Source organism: Alosa sapidissima, chromosome 1, assembly GCF_018492685.1.
Source record: "Alosa sapidissima isolate fAloSap1 chromosome 1, fAloSap1.pri, whole genome shotgun sequence".
NCBI classification, from domain to species: domain Eukaryota; kingdom Metazoa; phylum Chordata; class Actinopteri; order Clupeiformes; family Clupeidae; genus Alosa; species Alosa sapidissima.
This window is the reverse complement of record NC_055957.1, coordinates 22,566,340-22,583,839: the sequence shown is the minus strand read 5'-3', so window position 1 is coordinate 22,583,839 and position 17,500 is coordinate 22,566,340. Positions and strand designations below refer to the sequence as shown.

At 41.2% G+C, this 17,500-nt stretch overlaps 1 protein-coding gene and 1 long non-coding RNA gene across 8 annotated transcripts in view; both read left to right on the top strand.

Moving 5' to 3' along the window:
* Nucleotides 1-3,004, top strand: part of LOC121709335 — a 7,107-nt gene extending 4,103 nt beyond the window's left edge. Inside the window, exons 3-4 of one of the 2 annotated variants that reach the window (XR_006031913.1) lie at nt 2,469-2,642; nt 2,768-3,004. This is a non-coding gene — a long non-coding RNA (uncharacterized LOC121709335). Of the gene's footprint in view, nt 1-2,468 lie in introns of both variants that reach the window. The other variant, XR_006031912.1, reaches the window with a different exon arrangement.
* A 4,180-nt stretch (nt 3,005-7,184) lies between these two features.
* Nucleotides 7,185-17,500, top strand: part of LOC121709295 (NACHT, LRR and PYD domains-containing protein 12-like) — a 16,731-nt gene continuing 6,415 nt past the window's right edge. Inside the window, exons 1-6 of one of the 6 annotated variants that reach the window (XM_042092579.1) lie at nt 7,185-7,329; nt 7,885-8,067; nt 8,613-8,709; nt 11,090-11,162; nt 11,459-11,663; nt 12,014-13,802. In XM_042092579.1, the coding sequence (XP_041948513.1) occupies nt 7,959-8,067; nt 8,613-8,709; nt 11,090-11,162; nt 11,459-11,663; nt 12,014-13,802 (2,273 nt within the window). In that variant the 5' untranslated portion in view covers nt 7,185-7,329; nt 7,885-7,958. Of the gene's footprint in view, nt 7,334-7,842; nt 8,068-8,607; nt 8,710-11,089; nt 11,163-11,458; nt 11,664-12,013; nt 13,803-17,500 lie in introns of those variants that run through there. The other 5 variants (XM_042092560.1, XM_042092553.1, XM_042092585.1 and 2 more) reach the window with 5 other exon arrangements.

Genomic DNA, 17,500 nt, shown 5'->3' with positions numbered 1-17,500 from the left:
ATAGTAATATATATTGAAACCGCACATCCTTGCGTATCGATGATGTCATCGCCACACCTCAGCTGCCCTGGACTTGACACTTATAGTGTTGCCTAACACTTCTAGTTTTCATACATGACATTACCTACGATTACACTCCGTAGGATAAATATCACAACTGATGCTGCACAGCGCCGATAGCTTAGCCTATGACTTGGTGGACTGAACACTGTTTTTCCCGGTGTTTTTTATGCATTCTAGCTAGCCTACTGTCAGTGATGCGAGAGAACTTAAGTTATTAGGGAAGTGCGGTGTAAGTTTACATTAATTTGTGCGTAGTGCCAGTGTCATTCATTTATTTTACATGTCTTACAACATAAATAAATGCATTCATAGTGAAGTGACGTCAGATATGAGCATACAAAGACGCTTAGAACTCATTAAGCCTAATAGATGCGCACTAAATGTGAATGCGCGATTTGATGCAAGCAAAAGTATCGACTGTTACTAACAAAGGTATTATAGCAATATTATAAACGTGGCGACGGAATAGCCTAGAACGTGGGTACTTTGCGGTGATAACCAAAACTAATGTGAATTGCGGACTATCCTACAAAGGATCCTTACAAAGAAAGTAAAGGAGATTATTTTTACCTGCGTTAGCCAAATAAAGGACGGGACTGCACCCTTCACAAACCGTAACAATTCAGTTTATTAGTTTTACAGTTGACTACAGTTGACAGTTAACTATAAGTCCACACAAACAATGGTTTCCTTGCACTAGCCATTTCGTCGTAGCCTATTCTGTCTGTTTGCATAGCCTACAGCGCAAGCTTTGGTCAATTTCTGTAAAGAAACAGTGCCACCTATAGGCCTGGAATATGAAGTAACGTGTTGAGATGGATCCGTTTGGACGCAAATATTCTTGATACGGTTCCAGGGAAGACGGAGGAAAAAAGATCGGTTTGTACGTGTGGACTAGGCTTAAAGCACACTGTGCTGAAGATGTCTAGGTTCTGTCTGTTCTATTTTCTGTAAACAAAAGATGTACACTGTGTGTGTGTGTGTGTGTGTGTGCGTGTGTGTTGTGTGTGTGTGTGTGTGTCTTTATGTCTTTGTGTGTATGCAGGCCTGCATGCCTGTGTTTGTCACACAGAGACATGACTAAAGTCTCTCTCTCTCTGTCTGTTCCCCTCTTTTACACACACACACACACACACACACACACACACACACACACACAACACACACACACACACAAAGTAAAGCACACTGTGCTGAAGATGTCTGGGTTTTGTCTGTTCTATTTTCTGACCTGTAAACAAAAGATGCACACTGTGTGCGTGTGTGTGTGACTTTAGATAGATAGATACTTTATTGATCCCCAAGGGGAAATTCAAGTTTTTCAAGACTTTATGTTTGTATGTATATATGTGTGTGTGTGTGTGTGTGTGTTGTGTTGTGTTGTGTGTGTAGTGTGAATGTGTGTGTGTGTCTTGTGTGTGACTTCATGTCTTTGTGTGTGTGTGTGTGTGTGTGTCTTTATGTCTTTGTGTGTACACACACACAAACTTAAGCACACTGTGCTGAAGTTGTCTGGGATTTATCTGTTCCATTGTCTGATCTGTAAACAAAAGATGTACACTGTGTGTGTGTGTGTGTGTGTGTGTGTGTGTGTGTGTTACTATCCTTACACTGTGTTATCTGTGGTTATCATCTCAATGCTCTAATGTTAATGTGTGTGTGTCTACAGGCTTTGGGGTTGTTCCCTCACAGAGAAGAGCTGTGCAGCTTTATCTTCAACTCTCAGATCAAACTCTTCCAGTCTGAGACATCTGAACCTGACTGACAATAATGTGGGAAATTCAGGAGTGGAGCTGCTTTCTGCTGGTCTGGAGCATCCCAACTGTAGACTGGAGACACTGGAGTAAGTCTGCAAGTGTGTGTGTGTGTGTGTGCAGGTTTGCATGCCTGTGCTTGTCACAGATACATGAATAGTCTCTTTCTCTCTTTCACACACACACACACACCACACACACAGTGTACATGGTTCTTTAACTAAAATATGGATTTATTAACCAAATTAACCAAGTAACAAACAAACAACCAGTGTGAGGTGGGTCAAAGTCAGTCATCAGTAATGAATGGTGTGTGTTTGCAATGTGTCTGAGTGCAGTGTTGCATGTTGCATTTGTATGCTCATATCCAAAACCCAAAGCAAGAATGGCCCTCTCAAGGGGAGAGGAAGCGGTCCTCTTATCTGCAAACCTGCAACCTGTGAGTGAGAGAGTGTGTGTGTGTGTGTGTGTGTGTTTGGGTGTTTGTGTGTTTGTGTGAGTACATGTATGTGTGTGTGACAACGTCTTGACCTTTAGAAAGGTTTAAATCACAACAGGTCCTAATAAGATGTTGGGATTTGTGTTGAGTTTGTGTTATTTATGTGTTAAGTGTTCTTTAAATCTGTTCTCTGTATTATGTGTCTCTCTCAGGCTGCGGTACTGTGAGCTCACAGAGAGGAGCTGTTCATCTCTAGCTGCAGCTCTCAGATCAAACCCCTCCAGTCTGAGAGAGCTGGACCTGAGAGGAAACAGACTGCAGCAGTCTGGAGTGGAGCTGCTCTCTGCTCTACAGAGAGACCCTACATATTAACTGACTGAACTAGAGTAGTAATGAATACAGCACATATAATCACAATCCAAGTTAGTGTCAGTGTCAAGTCAGTGTTGAGGAATCCTAATGGAGAAACCTCATACTAAGCATGATGGAATCTGCCAAATCTCCTCAACAGGTATGACGTGTAGAGCATCAATCATCCATCAGTGTGACTGGAGCAGAGCTGCTGCAGATGCTCCAGTTTCCAGACACTCAGGACCAGATGATCCTCCAGCTGCCCCCACTCATCATATGGGTCCACCTGCTACTGCTACACTTTAAAGGGGCAATTTTGTATTATAATAAATAATCAATACCTATGATTAAACCAATATTTAAAAGTGATAAATTAATGTCTGCTCTAATTTAATGTTATATGTGAATAAAATGTGCTACCATATGAGTGCCATCACTGACTACTTTCACAGCCCTGCACACTCCACCTCTTTAGATCAAGCACTTAAAAATGCCCTATGGAATCCCCTCTAGTTAAAATACCAGTCTGTTATAGCTGGGCAGACAGCGACACCTCACCAATAATATGTCCACAATGTGGGTATCATCATCAACATGTACAAACACAATAGAGGAATGTGTTTACAGGCTGATGCTTCCTGGGTGTTTAATGGTGTGGATAATGCCCTGCGAGCAGTAGGAGGAGATGGGGGGATGCCATGAAGTCCTTTCAACTTGCAGATGGCTGACAGTCTTTGAAGGTTCCTTTTGAATGCCCTTGTGTGTTCGTAAATCTAAGCTTATTGTTCGATGTGAGTCTGAGATATTTAGGAAGTTCAACCATTTCCAGTGTTTCCTTGTTGATCAAGTTGGTGTGTTGGAGTCATGGGGTCCCTGTGTCTATTTCCTTAATTTTCCTGACATTAAGATGGAGATGGCTGCATCTGCACCACTGAGTGAAGAGTGCATCAGTTCTGTGGAAGTCTGTGGAAGAGAGTGGCCATGTGTGAGGGGAAGAATGGCAATGAAGTATTCAGGGTGTATTAGCAGTGTGTTTGGAGTATTTGAGTTGAATGGCAGTTTGTTTGGAGTATTCAGGGTGTGTTAGCAGTGTGTTTGGAGTATTTGAGTTGAATGGCAGTTTGTTTGGAGTATTCAGGGTGTATTATCAGTGTGTTTGGAGTATTTGAGTTGAATGGCAGTTTGTTTGGAGTATTCAGGGTGTATTAGCAGTGTGTTTGGCATAGTTTAGATGAATGGCAGTGTAATGATTAAGCTTGACAATGAGGCTGGGAACTTGCTGCTACAACATAATGCTGTAATATACAGTGATGCAAACATCTAGTCAGACATAGTAATTGACAAGTGCCTTGCTCAAGGGCACTTCAGCCGTTCCCACTGGTCGGGGCTCGAACGGCAACTCTCCGGTTACAGGTCCGGAGTGCTAACCAGTGGGCTACGGCTGCCCCAAAATAAATGCAGAGACCAAATTTCCCTCACAGGATCAAAAGAGTATATATGCTTATACTTAACAAAATAAATACATTCAAAACACCAGAGCGCCACTTTGATGGCAGCAGCCAGGGCTTGCAGATATCAAGTAGCAGGCAGTGCCATCAGGACAGACCGACTTTGCCCTGGACAGTTGATGGAGCCCACTACCTATTATTAAACCAATGGTTTAAAACTAACTAGAAATGTAATGCCAGAGGAATTACAATAGTGGATGGAAAGCTGCTGGGTTAATGTTGGTGGGGAGATTCCTGAAAAAAAAACATTGAATCACTTAGTCTTTGAGTTCATACAAACCCTTGTACCAAAAAACCTTGTGTGTCAGGCATTCTTGAGATATCACACTCAAAGTGGGTTTGACCTTGACCTTTGACTTCATGATTGAATCCATACAAATGTTCACACCAAATTTGAAGCATGTGCATCAAGCCATTCTGAAGTTGTGACAAAAGCACGAAAGCTGGCCTTTGAAAAATGTAGTTCAGAGAAAGCCTAATTGTATGCAATGCAAGACTACCTGCAAAACAGGGCTTTCAGTTGGTGTTGATGACTGCTCATTCTGCACCCAGCTAACAATTAGTCATTGAATCTATGTTAAAATCAACATTACTTTGTCAACGTTAAAATCATTGAATCAACGTCGCACTGCAACATGTGTTCTACATCACTTTTGCAACCTTCATTAATATTAAAGCAACGTTGAAATTCTAACTACAGATCAACGGGATTTCAAAGGTATTTCCACTAAATTCAATATTGAAACAATGTTGAAATTACAACCAAACTAAAGATCAACGTGATTTCAGTGGTATTTCAATTGATATTAAACCTCAGTAAACCACTATTAGCCTAATCTGGCAAAATATTGGGAAATTCATATCCTGCTTTATCTACAGCCAGGATAAATTTGGCTAGGCCTAGGTATGTCTTGTTTAGGCTACACAAGCTTGCATACATAACCATTGACAACTTGTTATCAGTTAAGCAAGTGCATTTATTCACTCTTCATCTAGAATTTCACGTGTACTGTGTTTTCCTGCCATCCATAGCATCCATAGTAGTTGCAGTCAGCCTGATCCTCCAGTAGCAGAGTGAAGCAGCACCTAACAGAAATAGAACTATAAACTATCAAGTAATTTTACGCCACAACCTACCACTCATACAAACGTAGTTCAAAACGAAGGCTAAGTTTCAGCCAGTGATTGTTTGCCATTTCCCTCGTCAGGCCAGCTATCGCTACGAAAGGCGGCTGGCTGGCAATTTGAGTGTAAAGTGCTTAGCTATCGCCTCCACTGCACACAACCGCGAACCTAGAAACATTCCCGAGGTCTAGCTAATGTAATATAACTTACCTACTGAATCCTCAGTTATCGCTTAATCAAGTTATGAACTTACTCGGCGTATTACCAATATTATCAAACTAGCTAGAGTTAAACCCAGCTCTTTAGAGAACATCTACTCTCATAGCAACACTTACAACAAGTCTTACTGATCCTAGCACTCACCAGCCGTTTTCAAACTGACAAGTAACTGTTAAAAACAGCACTCACCGACGCACTTATTCTACTGTACTCTAATGTTTTTTTAAACTGTCCTAAAATTGTGAGAATTGTTCTAAAACTTACTGTTTACCATGTTGTTAGTCGCTTTGGTTAAAAAGCGTCAGCCAAATGTAATGTAATGTAATGTAATGTAATGTAAACTTAACGTCCTCTCTAGACATAGCATCTAAGAGTAGCAGCTATGTTGCTAAGCTACAAGTTTGAAGCTAACGCCAGCTTGCTTGCTTACTTGATTAGCCGAGTCGTTTTAAACAGACTTCACACACTCCATTCGAATAAAAAGCACAAATTAATTGTAACTTACATTGGGTGTGGTAGGAAAACGTCCGTTTCGTCGTCATTTGTTGGACGAACCAGACAACAAGAACGTAAACTTTCTTCCAAGAGGATGCTTGACAGCAGTGCCTGTAGGAATCAATGACGCAAGGAGAACACTACTGCGCATGCGCACAAGTTAATTACGGGATATGCAGTTTTAGGGAGGTTTATTAGCCATACCAGAGCCCGTCTACGGAGAGCCTGGCCACTCCGTATTAAGTCCCATTGTACCGAATTTTGGTTGCAGTTCCACCAGAGTTCCACTGGGGGCGATCGCCATGAGTGCAGAATGAATGGGAGTCAATGGAGCTAGATGGCTAAATTTGTCTCTTTCACCTGATTGTCGTTGACAAATCTCAGATTTGATTGTAGTTTGTATAACTTCAACATGGGTTATAGGTCAAAAGTTAAATGAACGAGTACTTATGTCCTTTTGATTTCTTACAGGTTGGGTCGTTGTTGCCCACAACACGCTAGCATTGTGCTAATGAATGACGTCATTGACACGTTTGAAAGGCTTTTTAGAACAATTAAGTGACTTTAAAAAATATAATACTCAACCAAGTGTATTTTCTTTGCCTCCCCTTTCGAATACAAAATTCAAATTTTAAAAAAATTAAAAAATCAAAAAAAAAAAAGTATAACCCAAGAAAAGTGGATTTTGAGGGGTACAGCTCCATAGACCTCCATGCATTCTGCACTCGTGGACGAGCGCCCTCATGTGGAACCACAGGAGGAACTGCAACCAGTTCAGAAACCGGAAGTTTTCCGAGAGTGGCAGTTCTCCCCTTATTAGACATTCTCTGGCCATACTGATGGAGGAGATGGAAGAAAGGTTTATTGGCCATACTGTAGTATTTAAAAACACAGAAGACCTTAAAATAGTTACTACAGTAAAATAGTAGACCCTTATCTCCAGAAGTAATGAGCTTACTAACCCACTCACAAACTCACATGAGCTCTCCACTAAGCCCATGAGTCTCCTGCTCCCCTCCTGACAGAGCTCAAATGATCCACAGAAATAGCAACCATTCTAACTCTGACATGCACCGTAATATGACCTGTGCAAGCTGGAAAGGGGGCTCCCAGGACAGCTGATTATATCTAACACAGCAACGACAATTGCTGCGTACAGAACCCCCTTCAGATCTGTTTTGTGCAGGGGACAACAATGGTATGTCCAGAAAGCCCCAATGGGGTCCCCATAGCTTGCTCAGAGCTTAGTAGGCTCCACCGTGAAACACTAACAACTGCCATAAGCCTACCAGAATGAAAGTGCAGCCTACGGCAGGCAGAGAAGAAAAATAAAAACCATAACCGTGATTAGTGAGAATCTGTCACACTGACTGAAGTAGGTACGGCAACTGTTTCATATGTTTTTAGAGAAATAGGTTGTGAATTCTGACAACAGCTTGCTAGCTTAATAACTACATAATGACTACCACATAGAGTGTGTGAGTGACCAAGAATTAACCCCATATAATATTGTCCTATAAAAAAAGAAATGCCTGTAATACTTTCGCCTGCATGGCACCAGAACTGAGAATTGGTGTGGACCTATTTTAGACATTTTCAATTTCCAAGGGGTGTAACAAGTGGTTAAATGGGTACAACTGGGTACTTGCTAAGCTGGTACATTAAACTCTTCTCACAAGGCTGCTATACACTTGGCAGCACAATGAATAAGTGTCTGGTATCATCTCTCAAGAACAAGTGGAGGACAACAAACTCTGTGCCTCCATAAGCAACTGTCCAAAATAGACAGAATATGGCACTCTGGACAGAATGTGGTACTCTGGTCACCTTTGCTGAAGACAGTTTACATCCTAGAGATCATAGTCCCTTGGGAGGACTCAGCCACATAGCTAGACAGAACTACAACTAACTCCATATTCCTTACCATTAGGAAACGTCTTGCATCTCAAACAGGAAGTGACTGCAGCTCTGTCTCCAACATGAGTCAGCAGTACGGAAGCTCTGATGGACGAGGGAGGCCAAGCTCTCCTGCTCTCCACTGTGAGTCTGTGGAGAAGAGTGACCTATCAAGCGCTCTGCACTTCAGAAAGGGAGACACCTCTCCTGATCACAGGTACGACCATTGCATAGACAGAGGGTTGATACTCACCTGGGTTGGCTTTTCCAGTTACAGTGTATTGAAGCATTTAAGGAAAGACTCAACTTTATACAATTTGTTTACTTTTCAAAAACTGTTTTCTTCAGCATCACCCAAGGGAAACATATAATTCAAGAATTCTGACTTTGAATTGAACTCACTTTGTACAGACAAAAAATGAAAGTGACACTTAAACAGTAGAATCAGTCATTTTGTAGTATCTTCTTTAATGTTTTATAAAAACAATTTTATAGAATTTCTTTACAGTTAGGGAGGTACACAGACACAGTTGGAATCTCTGTAGGGATCCTTCCCATGTTGTGATTGCCACATAAGATTACATTGTATTTTGTGGTTGCTGAATTTTGCATTATGTGCAGCCACCACATCCACAAACCATGTTTTACTGAATTCTAGCTCCATTCTCCCAGTACAAAGTATACTTATTTAAAAAGCAATCTGTACACAGTTTGAGCATGCAATGTAAACACTGAAAAAATGTTTACTTTGCTGAAGTCCAGTGGATGAGAAACCAGACTCACCAGTACCCAGCAGTGTGTCCATGAGGAGTGATGACTCAAAGGGTCTGATCATGGACGTGAAAGATCCTGAGACAAGGTACCGACAGACCCCCATCTTCAGACACCTTTTCTGCAGCCTACACTCCCTATACTCCGTTACTGTGCAACTGTGTTTTAAACACAGGGATGATTGTGACAGTATTTTCTATAGACACATCTGTACAGGACACAATACACTAAATGATTACCCATAATGTCTTGCTTTATCTGAGGTGTTTATTGAGCTAGCCTACACTAGGGCCATTAGGTGAGCTGATGAACCTCATTAGAACTTCTACCAGATTTGCACAGTGGCATTACTGTAAACATAAACAGTGGAGAGATTATTGGTTTGCTGTTGGTCTGATTAAAGTCACGCATGAAACTGCATGCTCAGAATAGAGAAGCTGATTTCCTTCGGTTGCTAATGCTACCTATACACCAGAGGACTTTGAAAATATTTGGAAAATACTTTTAAAAGACTAAAGCTGGCACCCTCTCACAAAGACATGTCACATATTTTATACTCACAGATTAGGAATTTGCAAAGACTGTAAATCTTGCAGGGTCACTATTTTCAAGACTGCTACTAATTGTTTCCCATTGTGCACCAGATATCAACAGGAACTCATGGCTTGTATAATGATCCATAGCCTATTCATTTGAAAGTCGTATATCCGTGCTTCTTCTATTGTTGCTACATTCCCAACCTGCTGTTTTATGGATATAATGACATTAAATAGATCATGTCACACCTCCATCTAACAACTGAGCAGGTGAGGGTCAATGTGCTAAAATGCATACAGGTGTTTTCAGGCAGATCATTGGACTATAGAGTTGTTCTGCCAGGTGGAATACTAATATTTTATAAGAAATTAAATCACAAATAATCCTATGTTTTATGTTATCGATGTCACTATTTACATGAGCCAAGAGGGAAAGACTTATTGGACATTTCACACCCTGACAATGGACTGTTTAAACCACTGAGGTCAGGCAGACGTCTGGCCCCACATGGCGAAAACAAAAAGACTGATGAGAAGTTTTTTTCCTCAAGCTATCTGCATAATGAACACACATACGACTCATGTAACTACATTACATTGACTTCCGATACTGCACTTACACACACTGCACTTTTTAAACCCCCCTCCCTCTCTCAATCTATTTTTATTAAATTCCTTCTACATCTTTCTTTCTTTATCCTTATAATTACTGTAGACACCTCTGCACAGGAAAGTTGAGCAGCCAAATGCCATTTCACTACAGTACATGTTTAACTCTGTATGTGACGAATAAAAATCCTTGAATTCTTGAATCTGAACTGTCACTGAAATGCTTGTCTCCTACCTCCCATGAACAGTTCTCAGCTCAGAATTGGTGTTCACTTTTAAAGGTGCTATGTGGAGTTTTGTTGGTTTTGAGTTCCCTTGAATGCAGCCACAGGGTAGCCTGGCGGGCCATCCTATATCATTGAAATGTATAGTCTGGAATCGAACAATTCACCTCGCTTAATCCAAGGGGCGGGCAGAGAATTGTCTTTCAAACTGCCTAGGCATGCAATAGGCCAGCGCTATGACCATATCCGTATCCGGTCGGCAAAAAGGCAAATACATCCTTCTTCGAAAGGAATGACTTAAGTGCATTGTGTTGCTCAACTTTCAAAGAAAAGCACAAGTCCAACTCCTCCAAAGTTGACGCCAATGCCGATTCAAACAACCGCTCTTCGTTTGCCATAGCCACCTTCCTTGTTGTTCACGTCGCAGGACTGTCGTTATCCTGTTAAGCCCACCTTAAGACTCTCTAACAAAATAGAGTGCTGTGATTGGATGACGTCCACGGCGTCAGCCAATAGAAATACCTATGGTTTGATACTAGACGTACAGGCTGAGCAAATTAATTTGCCGCCGCTAGGGTGCGTCTAGATTTCTAGGCTAGCCACAGGGCACTCTCCCAATACACCTCCACTGTAAGCATTTAATATAGCGGCCACTCTTGGAACAACATCATATGACAAGAGAGGCGGCCCTCCGCTAATTGGTTTGCATGCTAACTTCAGTGGATTTCTAGACAGCACGGAGCATAGGCATTGTACATATGTCACTATGGTTATGCCTTCACATTGTGTTGCTATGTCTAGTGATTTTTACCAAGCCACTAAGGGGACATGAGCAAAAAAATCTAAAGTTTAGTTTCATGTGCTAATGCAAAACATTCATGTGCTCACATGAAACCTTCACGTGCACACGTGAAACATGCATGTGCGCACATAGAATGTTTTGTTTGAGCACCTGAAAGTTACGCGTGAGCAGGGGCGTAGCACAAGGCTCCACATAGCTGGTGTTTTGACCTAGAAAACCGCACATAGCTCCTTTAAAGACATGTATTTACCTGTAGACTTTCTTAATCAGTACCTCCTTGCACTGTATGTTCTTCAGCATCCAACAAGAACAAACAATTCCTCCATTCCTCAGCACAACAACAAACAATGAGTTGTCTGCTGTATTCGAGGTTTGTGTGAGTGTGTTTGTGTGTGTTAAATCGATAACCGGCTGATGCTATGAACTGAGTACTAATAAATGACCATGTGAATCAATGTTATTCTATACATGGTTAATATACATTTAATTATATAGACATTTGATGATGACAATGTGATGATGAATCTCAGAGCAGACAATAACAACTAATCCAGAAAGAAAGTGTAATGACATACAAACAAATTGATCAGCAGATAAAGGAAAATTGCTGGCCAAATCGTCATACTTGTTTCATCACTGATAGAGTGACTTAATTTCTGAAAACAGGAGCTTGAACACAAAGTTGTCACTTTCATGAAGCATGAACTGATGAGACTCAAGAAGCTCCTGAGTCATGATTACCCAGAATCCCCTTGTGATGATGAGGAGGATGAGGAGGACCAGAGAGATGCTAGAGATGGAGCTCTGAAGATTGCAGTGCACATCCTGAGGAACATGAGTCAGGAGATTCTTGCTCAGCAGCTGGATAAATGTGAGTGATTTATTAATTGACTGATTTATTTTTATTTCAGCATTTGTTTCTTAAACCATTTACTTAAAAATCATGATTGGTAGGTATAATATATTAAACATGTGAATCCTTGATCATAGGAAGAGATTGGCATTCAGTCAGTGTTAGAGATACAGTATAACAGTGCAGTGCCTGTCATATGACCAGTAACTAGAATTTCTGACGGCCTCAGATGCTCTGACATGAGTGTGCTACTGACTACTGACAGGATATGTTGTCTGTCGTGATGTTTTACTACTGCACAGTGCTCACTTTACACACTTATGTCTTTCGACTGACTAAATCATATTGTATCTTTATACTGTATTTAGATGGAATGTTCCCTAGATGCCAACAAGAGCTTAAATATAGGCTAACAAAGAGGCTTCAGAGTGTATCTGAAAGCATCCCTATGAAGGGAAAGCCTACCTTTCTGGAGACAGAGCTCTACATGTCAGGTGGAGGAAGCCTAGAGGTCAATGCTGAACATGAAGTCAGACAGATTGAGATAGCATCCAAGAGAAATGTAACAAAGGAGGACACAGCAATAAAATGTACAGACATCTTCAAGCCCTTACCTGGACAAGACAAACCCATAAGAACTGTGCTGTCAAAGGGAGTGGCTGGCATTGGAAAAACAGTCTCTGTGCAGAAGTTTATTCTCGATTGGGCTGAAGGGAAAGCCAATCAAAATATCAATTTAGTCTTTCCTCTTCCTTTTCGGGAGCTGAATCTGATGAAAGACAAACATTTCACCCTTATGGACCTGATTCATCATTTCTTCAGTGAAACAAAAGACTTTGCCTTCTCCAAACCAGCCAGATACAGCATTGCCTTTATCTTTGATGGTCTGGACGAAAGCAGACTTCCTCTAGACTTTCAGCACAGAGAATGCATCTACAGTGTAACAGAATCTGCCTCTGTGGATGTCCTCCTCACAAACCTGATCCAGGGGAATCTGCTTCCCTCCGCGCTTATTTGGATCACCTCCCGACCGGCAGCAGCCAATCAAATTCCTCCTGAATGTGTTGACCGGGTGACTGAAGTTGGGGGTTTCAATGACCCACAGAAGGAGGAGTATATCAGGAAGAAAATCACAGAAGAGGAGCTGGCCAGCAGAATCATCACACACCTGAAGTCATCCAGGAGCCTCTACATCATGTGCCATATTCCAGTCTTCTGTTGGATGGTGACCACTGTTCTGGAGTGCATCATGGCTGAAGCAGAGAGTGGAGAAATTCCAAAGTCTTTGACTCAAATGTACACACACTTCCTGATCATACAAACAAAACACAGGAGTCAGAAGTATGGAACCCCTGATGTGGAAGCACTCTGGAACCTGAGGTTCATTCTGTCCCTGGGGAAACTGGCCTTTCAGCAGCTGGAGAAGGGCAATCTGATCTTCTATGAAGAGGACCTGAGAGAGTGTGACATTGGTGTGATAGAAGCATTTGTGTTCTCAGGAGTGTGCACTCAGATCTTCAGAGAGGAGGCTGGGCTGTACCAGGGGAAAGTGTTCTCCTTTGTTCATCTGAGTGTTCAAGAGTTTCTAGCAGCTCTATATGTGTTTTTGCATTTTAGCATGAGAGAGGGCGATATCTCTGACCAGCACCAAACTTCTCAACTTTATTCACTGTTCAGTGCTAACAGACTTAATGACCTACACCATATAGCAGTGGATCTGGCCTTAAACAATGAAAATGGACACCTGGATCTTTTCCTGAGGTTTCTTCTGGGCCTCTCGCTGGAGTCTAATCAGAAACTCTTACAAGGCCTGCTGCCACAGATCAGAAGCAGCTCACTGAACACAGAGGACACAGTCAAATACATCTATGAGAAGATCAGAGAAACCACCAACCCAGAGAGATGCATCAACCTGTTCCACTGCCTGAATGAAATGAATGACCACTCTCTAGTGGAGGAGGTCCAGGGCTACTTGAGAAAGGGAAATAAAGCTAGAGGGAATCCCTCTCTTTCCCAGCTGTCAGCACTGGTCTTTGTGCTGCTGATGTCAGACCAGGAACTGGAGGAGTTAAAGCTGTTGGACTATGGTCTCCATGCTGGATCAGATGAAGGTCTGCTGAGGATGCTGCCAGTGGTTAAAGCATCAAGAAAAGTCCAGTGAGTAATGAACTCATAAATATGTGTATTAAGGTTTTATTCTATAAAGTTTTAAGAGTCACAGGTACTGCATACTAGCCTGGAAAGCTAGGGAGATCTAGTCTGGAACACCATAGCTCATAACCGTTTCCGTCGGACAAGAAAAATGTCAGGCCAAATAGTGACGAGAGGGGGAGACGAAACCAAAACTTATTGTGATAAACAGAAGCAAAAGGTGGAAAAATACAGAAGTGTATTTACAGCAAAGGTAGACACATACTGTTTCCTGCTGTTTATTGTCAGTTTGTAAAGTTTAGGCGAAGTAGGAAGTAACGTTAGGAATCTGATCAATGTGATTGGTAAGGACCAATGATTTCAAAGTTAGTGTCGCAAAGCAAGTTGTTGGAAACAATTCCCAATCGAGAGTCACCAGACTTTATTCACTTTGTGAATAAGTTTGGATTTTTCCAGGCTAGTGTACAGCACCACTGTAAGAAAAAATCTGTAAAATGTATGGTAAATACTGGTTGCCAGAACTTCATTGTTAGAAATACGGTGACAAATGTTAAAGATAATAAATGAAATACAGGCAGTTTATTTAAGGTAAAATACTGGCAATTTACAGTAAAATGTAGTTACAGTTAAAATGGGCCGGACTCCATTAAAATAACTGGTTTACAGCAGGTTCATGTTCTGCAGCACATATAAAGTCTATGGTGAGGGCAATCAGACCTAGCCTTGTGAGACCATCCTGATCTCGCGAGCTTTCAAGGTTTCAAATCCATCTGGCGGAGTCAGGTTAAATCAGACCAGTAATGGAAATAAGTCAGTGGGGTGTAGTTGTCAAAGAGGTGGTGTTTGTATACCTTTCTGAAATGTGTGTGGGGGATGGTAGGTTTCGGGCCATAGCTGTTTTTGTAGTGTTGGAAGAAGTGCTTGGGTTGGAAGAAGTGTTCTGTTGCCAGAACTTCACCATCAAAAACATGGTGACAACTGTAGCACATTTCATTTCCCAGAATGTCACAGCCCCTGTTCCCATATTCTGGTAACACGTTACTTGACGGGTGAGTTCATAACACATTCATAGCAGCTGTCATAAACTGCACATAAAGCATTCATGACTGTTTCATGAAACATGATCAACATTCATACCAAATCTTTCATGAATGTGGAAGACAGAACAACGACAACTTGTCAAAATAAAAGTCCAACAATCGCAAAACAGCATTGCCGTTTTCGTTCTAAACCTCTTACCTGATCACGTCACATTTGAGTCAATGGGCTACTCCAGTGCCAAAACGACAGAACATGGTCAAGCAAATCATGTCCAACCGTTCCAGGTTACACAAATATGGGTCAGCTGAATGTAGGCTAGTTCACCCATAGACATATGAGTTCACCTCCCAGTGTTAAACTCAGTGATTACAAATACTTCACAACTTGTATAGTAAAGTGACATTCAATGTAGACTTCATAAGATATTCATGAAATATTTACAAAGGCTGGAGAGATTAAATTAATGGTACCCGTCAAGTAAAGTGTTACCCATATTCTTAAAGTAATCATATATCAATCTTCCCTGGGTTTTAATCTTAAAATACAAATATACAAAATATAATTAAACAATATTAAAGGCTACACATACTAGCTGACATATTATTATGACCGCCGCTAGCGTAGCTAACGTAGCGGTCATATAGGGATTATCAAAGTCAAAGTCATCTTCCTGAAATTTTGGTCAACGATACCCAGGACACCAAAACACCAGGGCACATGAAACTTGGTGGGCATGTAGCCCCACTAAACTTTTATGGAAAAATTGTGTTTGGTCCCCAGGGGGCTGAAACCCCCAAAATTACCTGAACCTACCTGAACCCTGGCACCGAGGATGACAAAATGTTTATGGTATGTTGGTCTCAAGGGCCTGCATCAACTTAGTCCATAACCAGTCATGTGTGATTTGCACCCCACCGGTAAAAATTAAAAATGCAATATTATACTGCTTTAATCGCCCTTATCTTCAGAACATGAGATGTTCTGAACTGCACCAAATGTCATGTGTATGATTAACTTGACATCCTCTGGGGGTATGCCAAGTTTCATGAATTTGTAAACGATTGTATTCATTCATGAAGGGCTATACAATAAATGTATGTGTACATTTAGTGACTGTACACCCATCGGCCTGTAGATGGTGTTGAGCAAAGGATTCCTGGTAGAGGATGATACTGTCTCACACACACACATAAACACGCACACATACACACACACACGCACAGGCACACACACATGCACACACACACACAGACACGCACACAAACAAACACACACAGACTGAGCAGCGGTCATATTTTGTTCTGCTATGCGGAACATCTAGTTGTGTAATTTATGTCAATGACACACATCTGCACAGAACATTGCCTCCTGTTCCTGCAAGTATTTGTAGAGTCTATAAGTGTTTATATACAAATATTTGTAGAGACTATAACACTATCGTGTTTATATACAAATATTTGTAGAGACTATAACACTATAGTGTTTATATACAAACAATTACAGGAACAGAAGGAAAATGTTCTGTGTTCCATCTAAATTTCAGAATTTAATTTTGTGCAGTGGCCCAAGCAATCAGCTAATAATGGGTGTATGACCAACTACACATGTATGACTACACATTTCTCACACACTTTTCTCAGACCCCGTTTGCACGTACATGGTTATTTTGAAAAACGGAGACATTTCCCATCATTTGTGCCCTTCGTTTACAATCAAACGGATAATTCGCCTCTGAAAACGATTCTTTCTAAAAACTCCGGCCAGAGTGGAGATTTTGGAAAACTTTGTTTGCATGTTTGCATGTTTGCATGTTTGCATGTAAACTGAGAAAAACTGAGTTTTAGGCAGCCGAGGTCACAGTATGCGCCAAAACTTGCACTTGTGCCAAAATGCGACCTATGTTCAAAAGAGAAAGAGGAAGTGATTTGTTGCTGTTGTTGCCATTTTCTTGTTACACTGCCACCTACAGGTTTGGCATGCTCGACAGCATATATACATGGGTTAGTGTACACAAAACTTTTCTGAAAACTGACAGGTGTGCACAATGTTATTTTTGAAAAAGGAGAAGGTGAAATTTCCGTATATAAAAATAGCTGGCCACATGTAAACGTAACCTCATAGGACTTACAGAGGCATCGACATGGCAGGTATTGTCCATCACCACCACTGGTTTGGTTGCAGAAGCTTCTCAATGGAGAAAGCGAACAAGCTTGATTTGACTCACTTTTTTGGGGTGCATAGATACAATGCACACAATTACCTTTCAACATTGACTTAGACATTAAAACAGTTTTTCCAATTATTATTAGTTCATCAATGTGGAATAAGTTATACAAAAGCTTGATAATGTTCTTTCATCAATAAATTAACATCTTTATTTAGTCTTTGAGACATCACAAGAAGCTGATCACTGCCACAGATGTTTAAGCCAATCTAGCAGAGATCTTGACATGAAAAAATAACCCTAAATATCATTACACCAACATTAAAGGAGAATTCCGGTGTGATATTGACCTAAAGTGTATTGAAACATGATACCGAGTGTGAACGTATGTCTCATAGCCCATCTCGACTTGTCCCCTGCACTCCAAAATCTGGCGCTAGTTAGCCGATGCTACCAACAACTTTTTCAGTAGTGGTGCTTCGGCATCGGGCTAGCCATG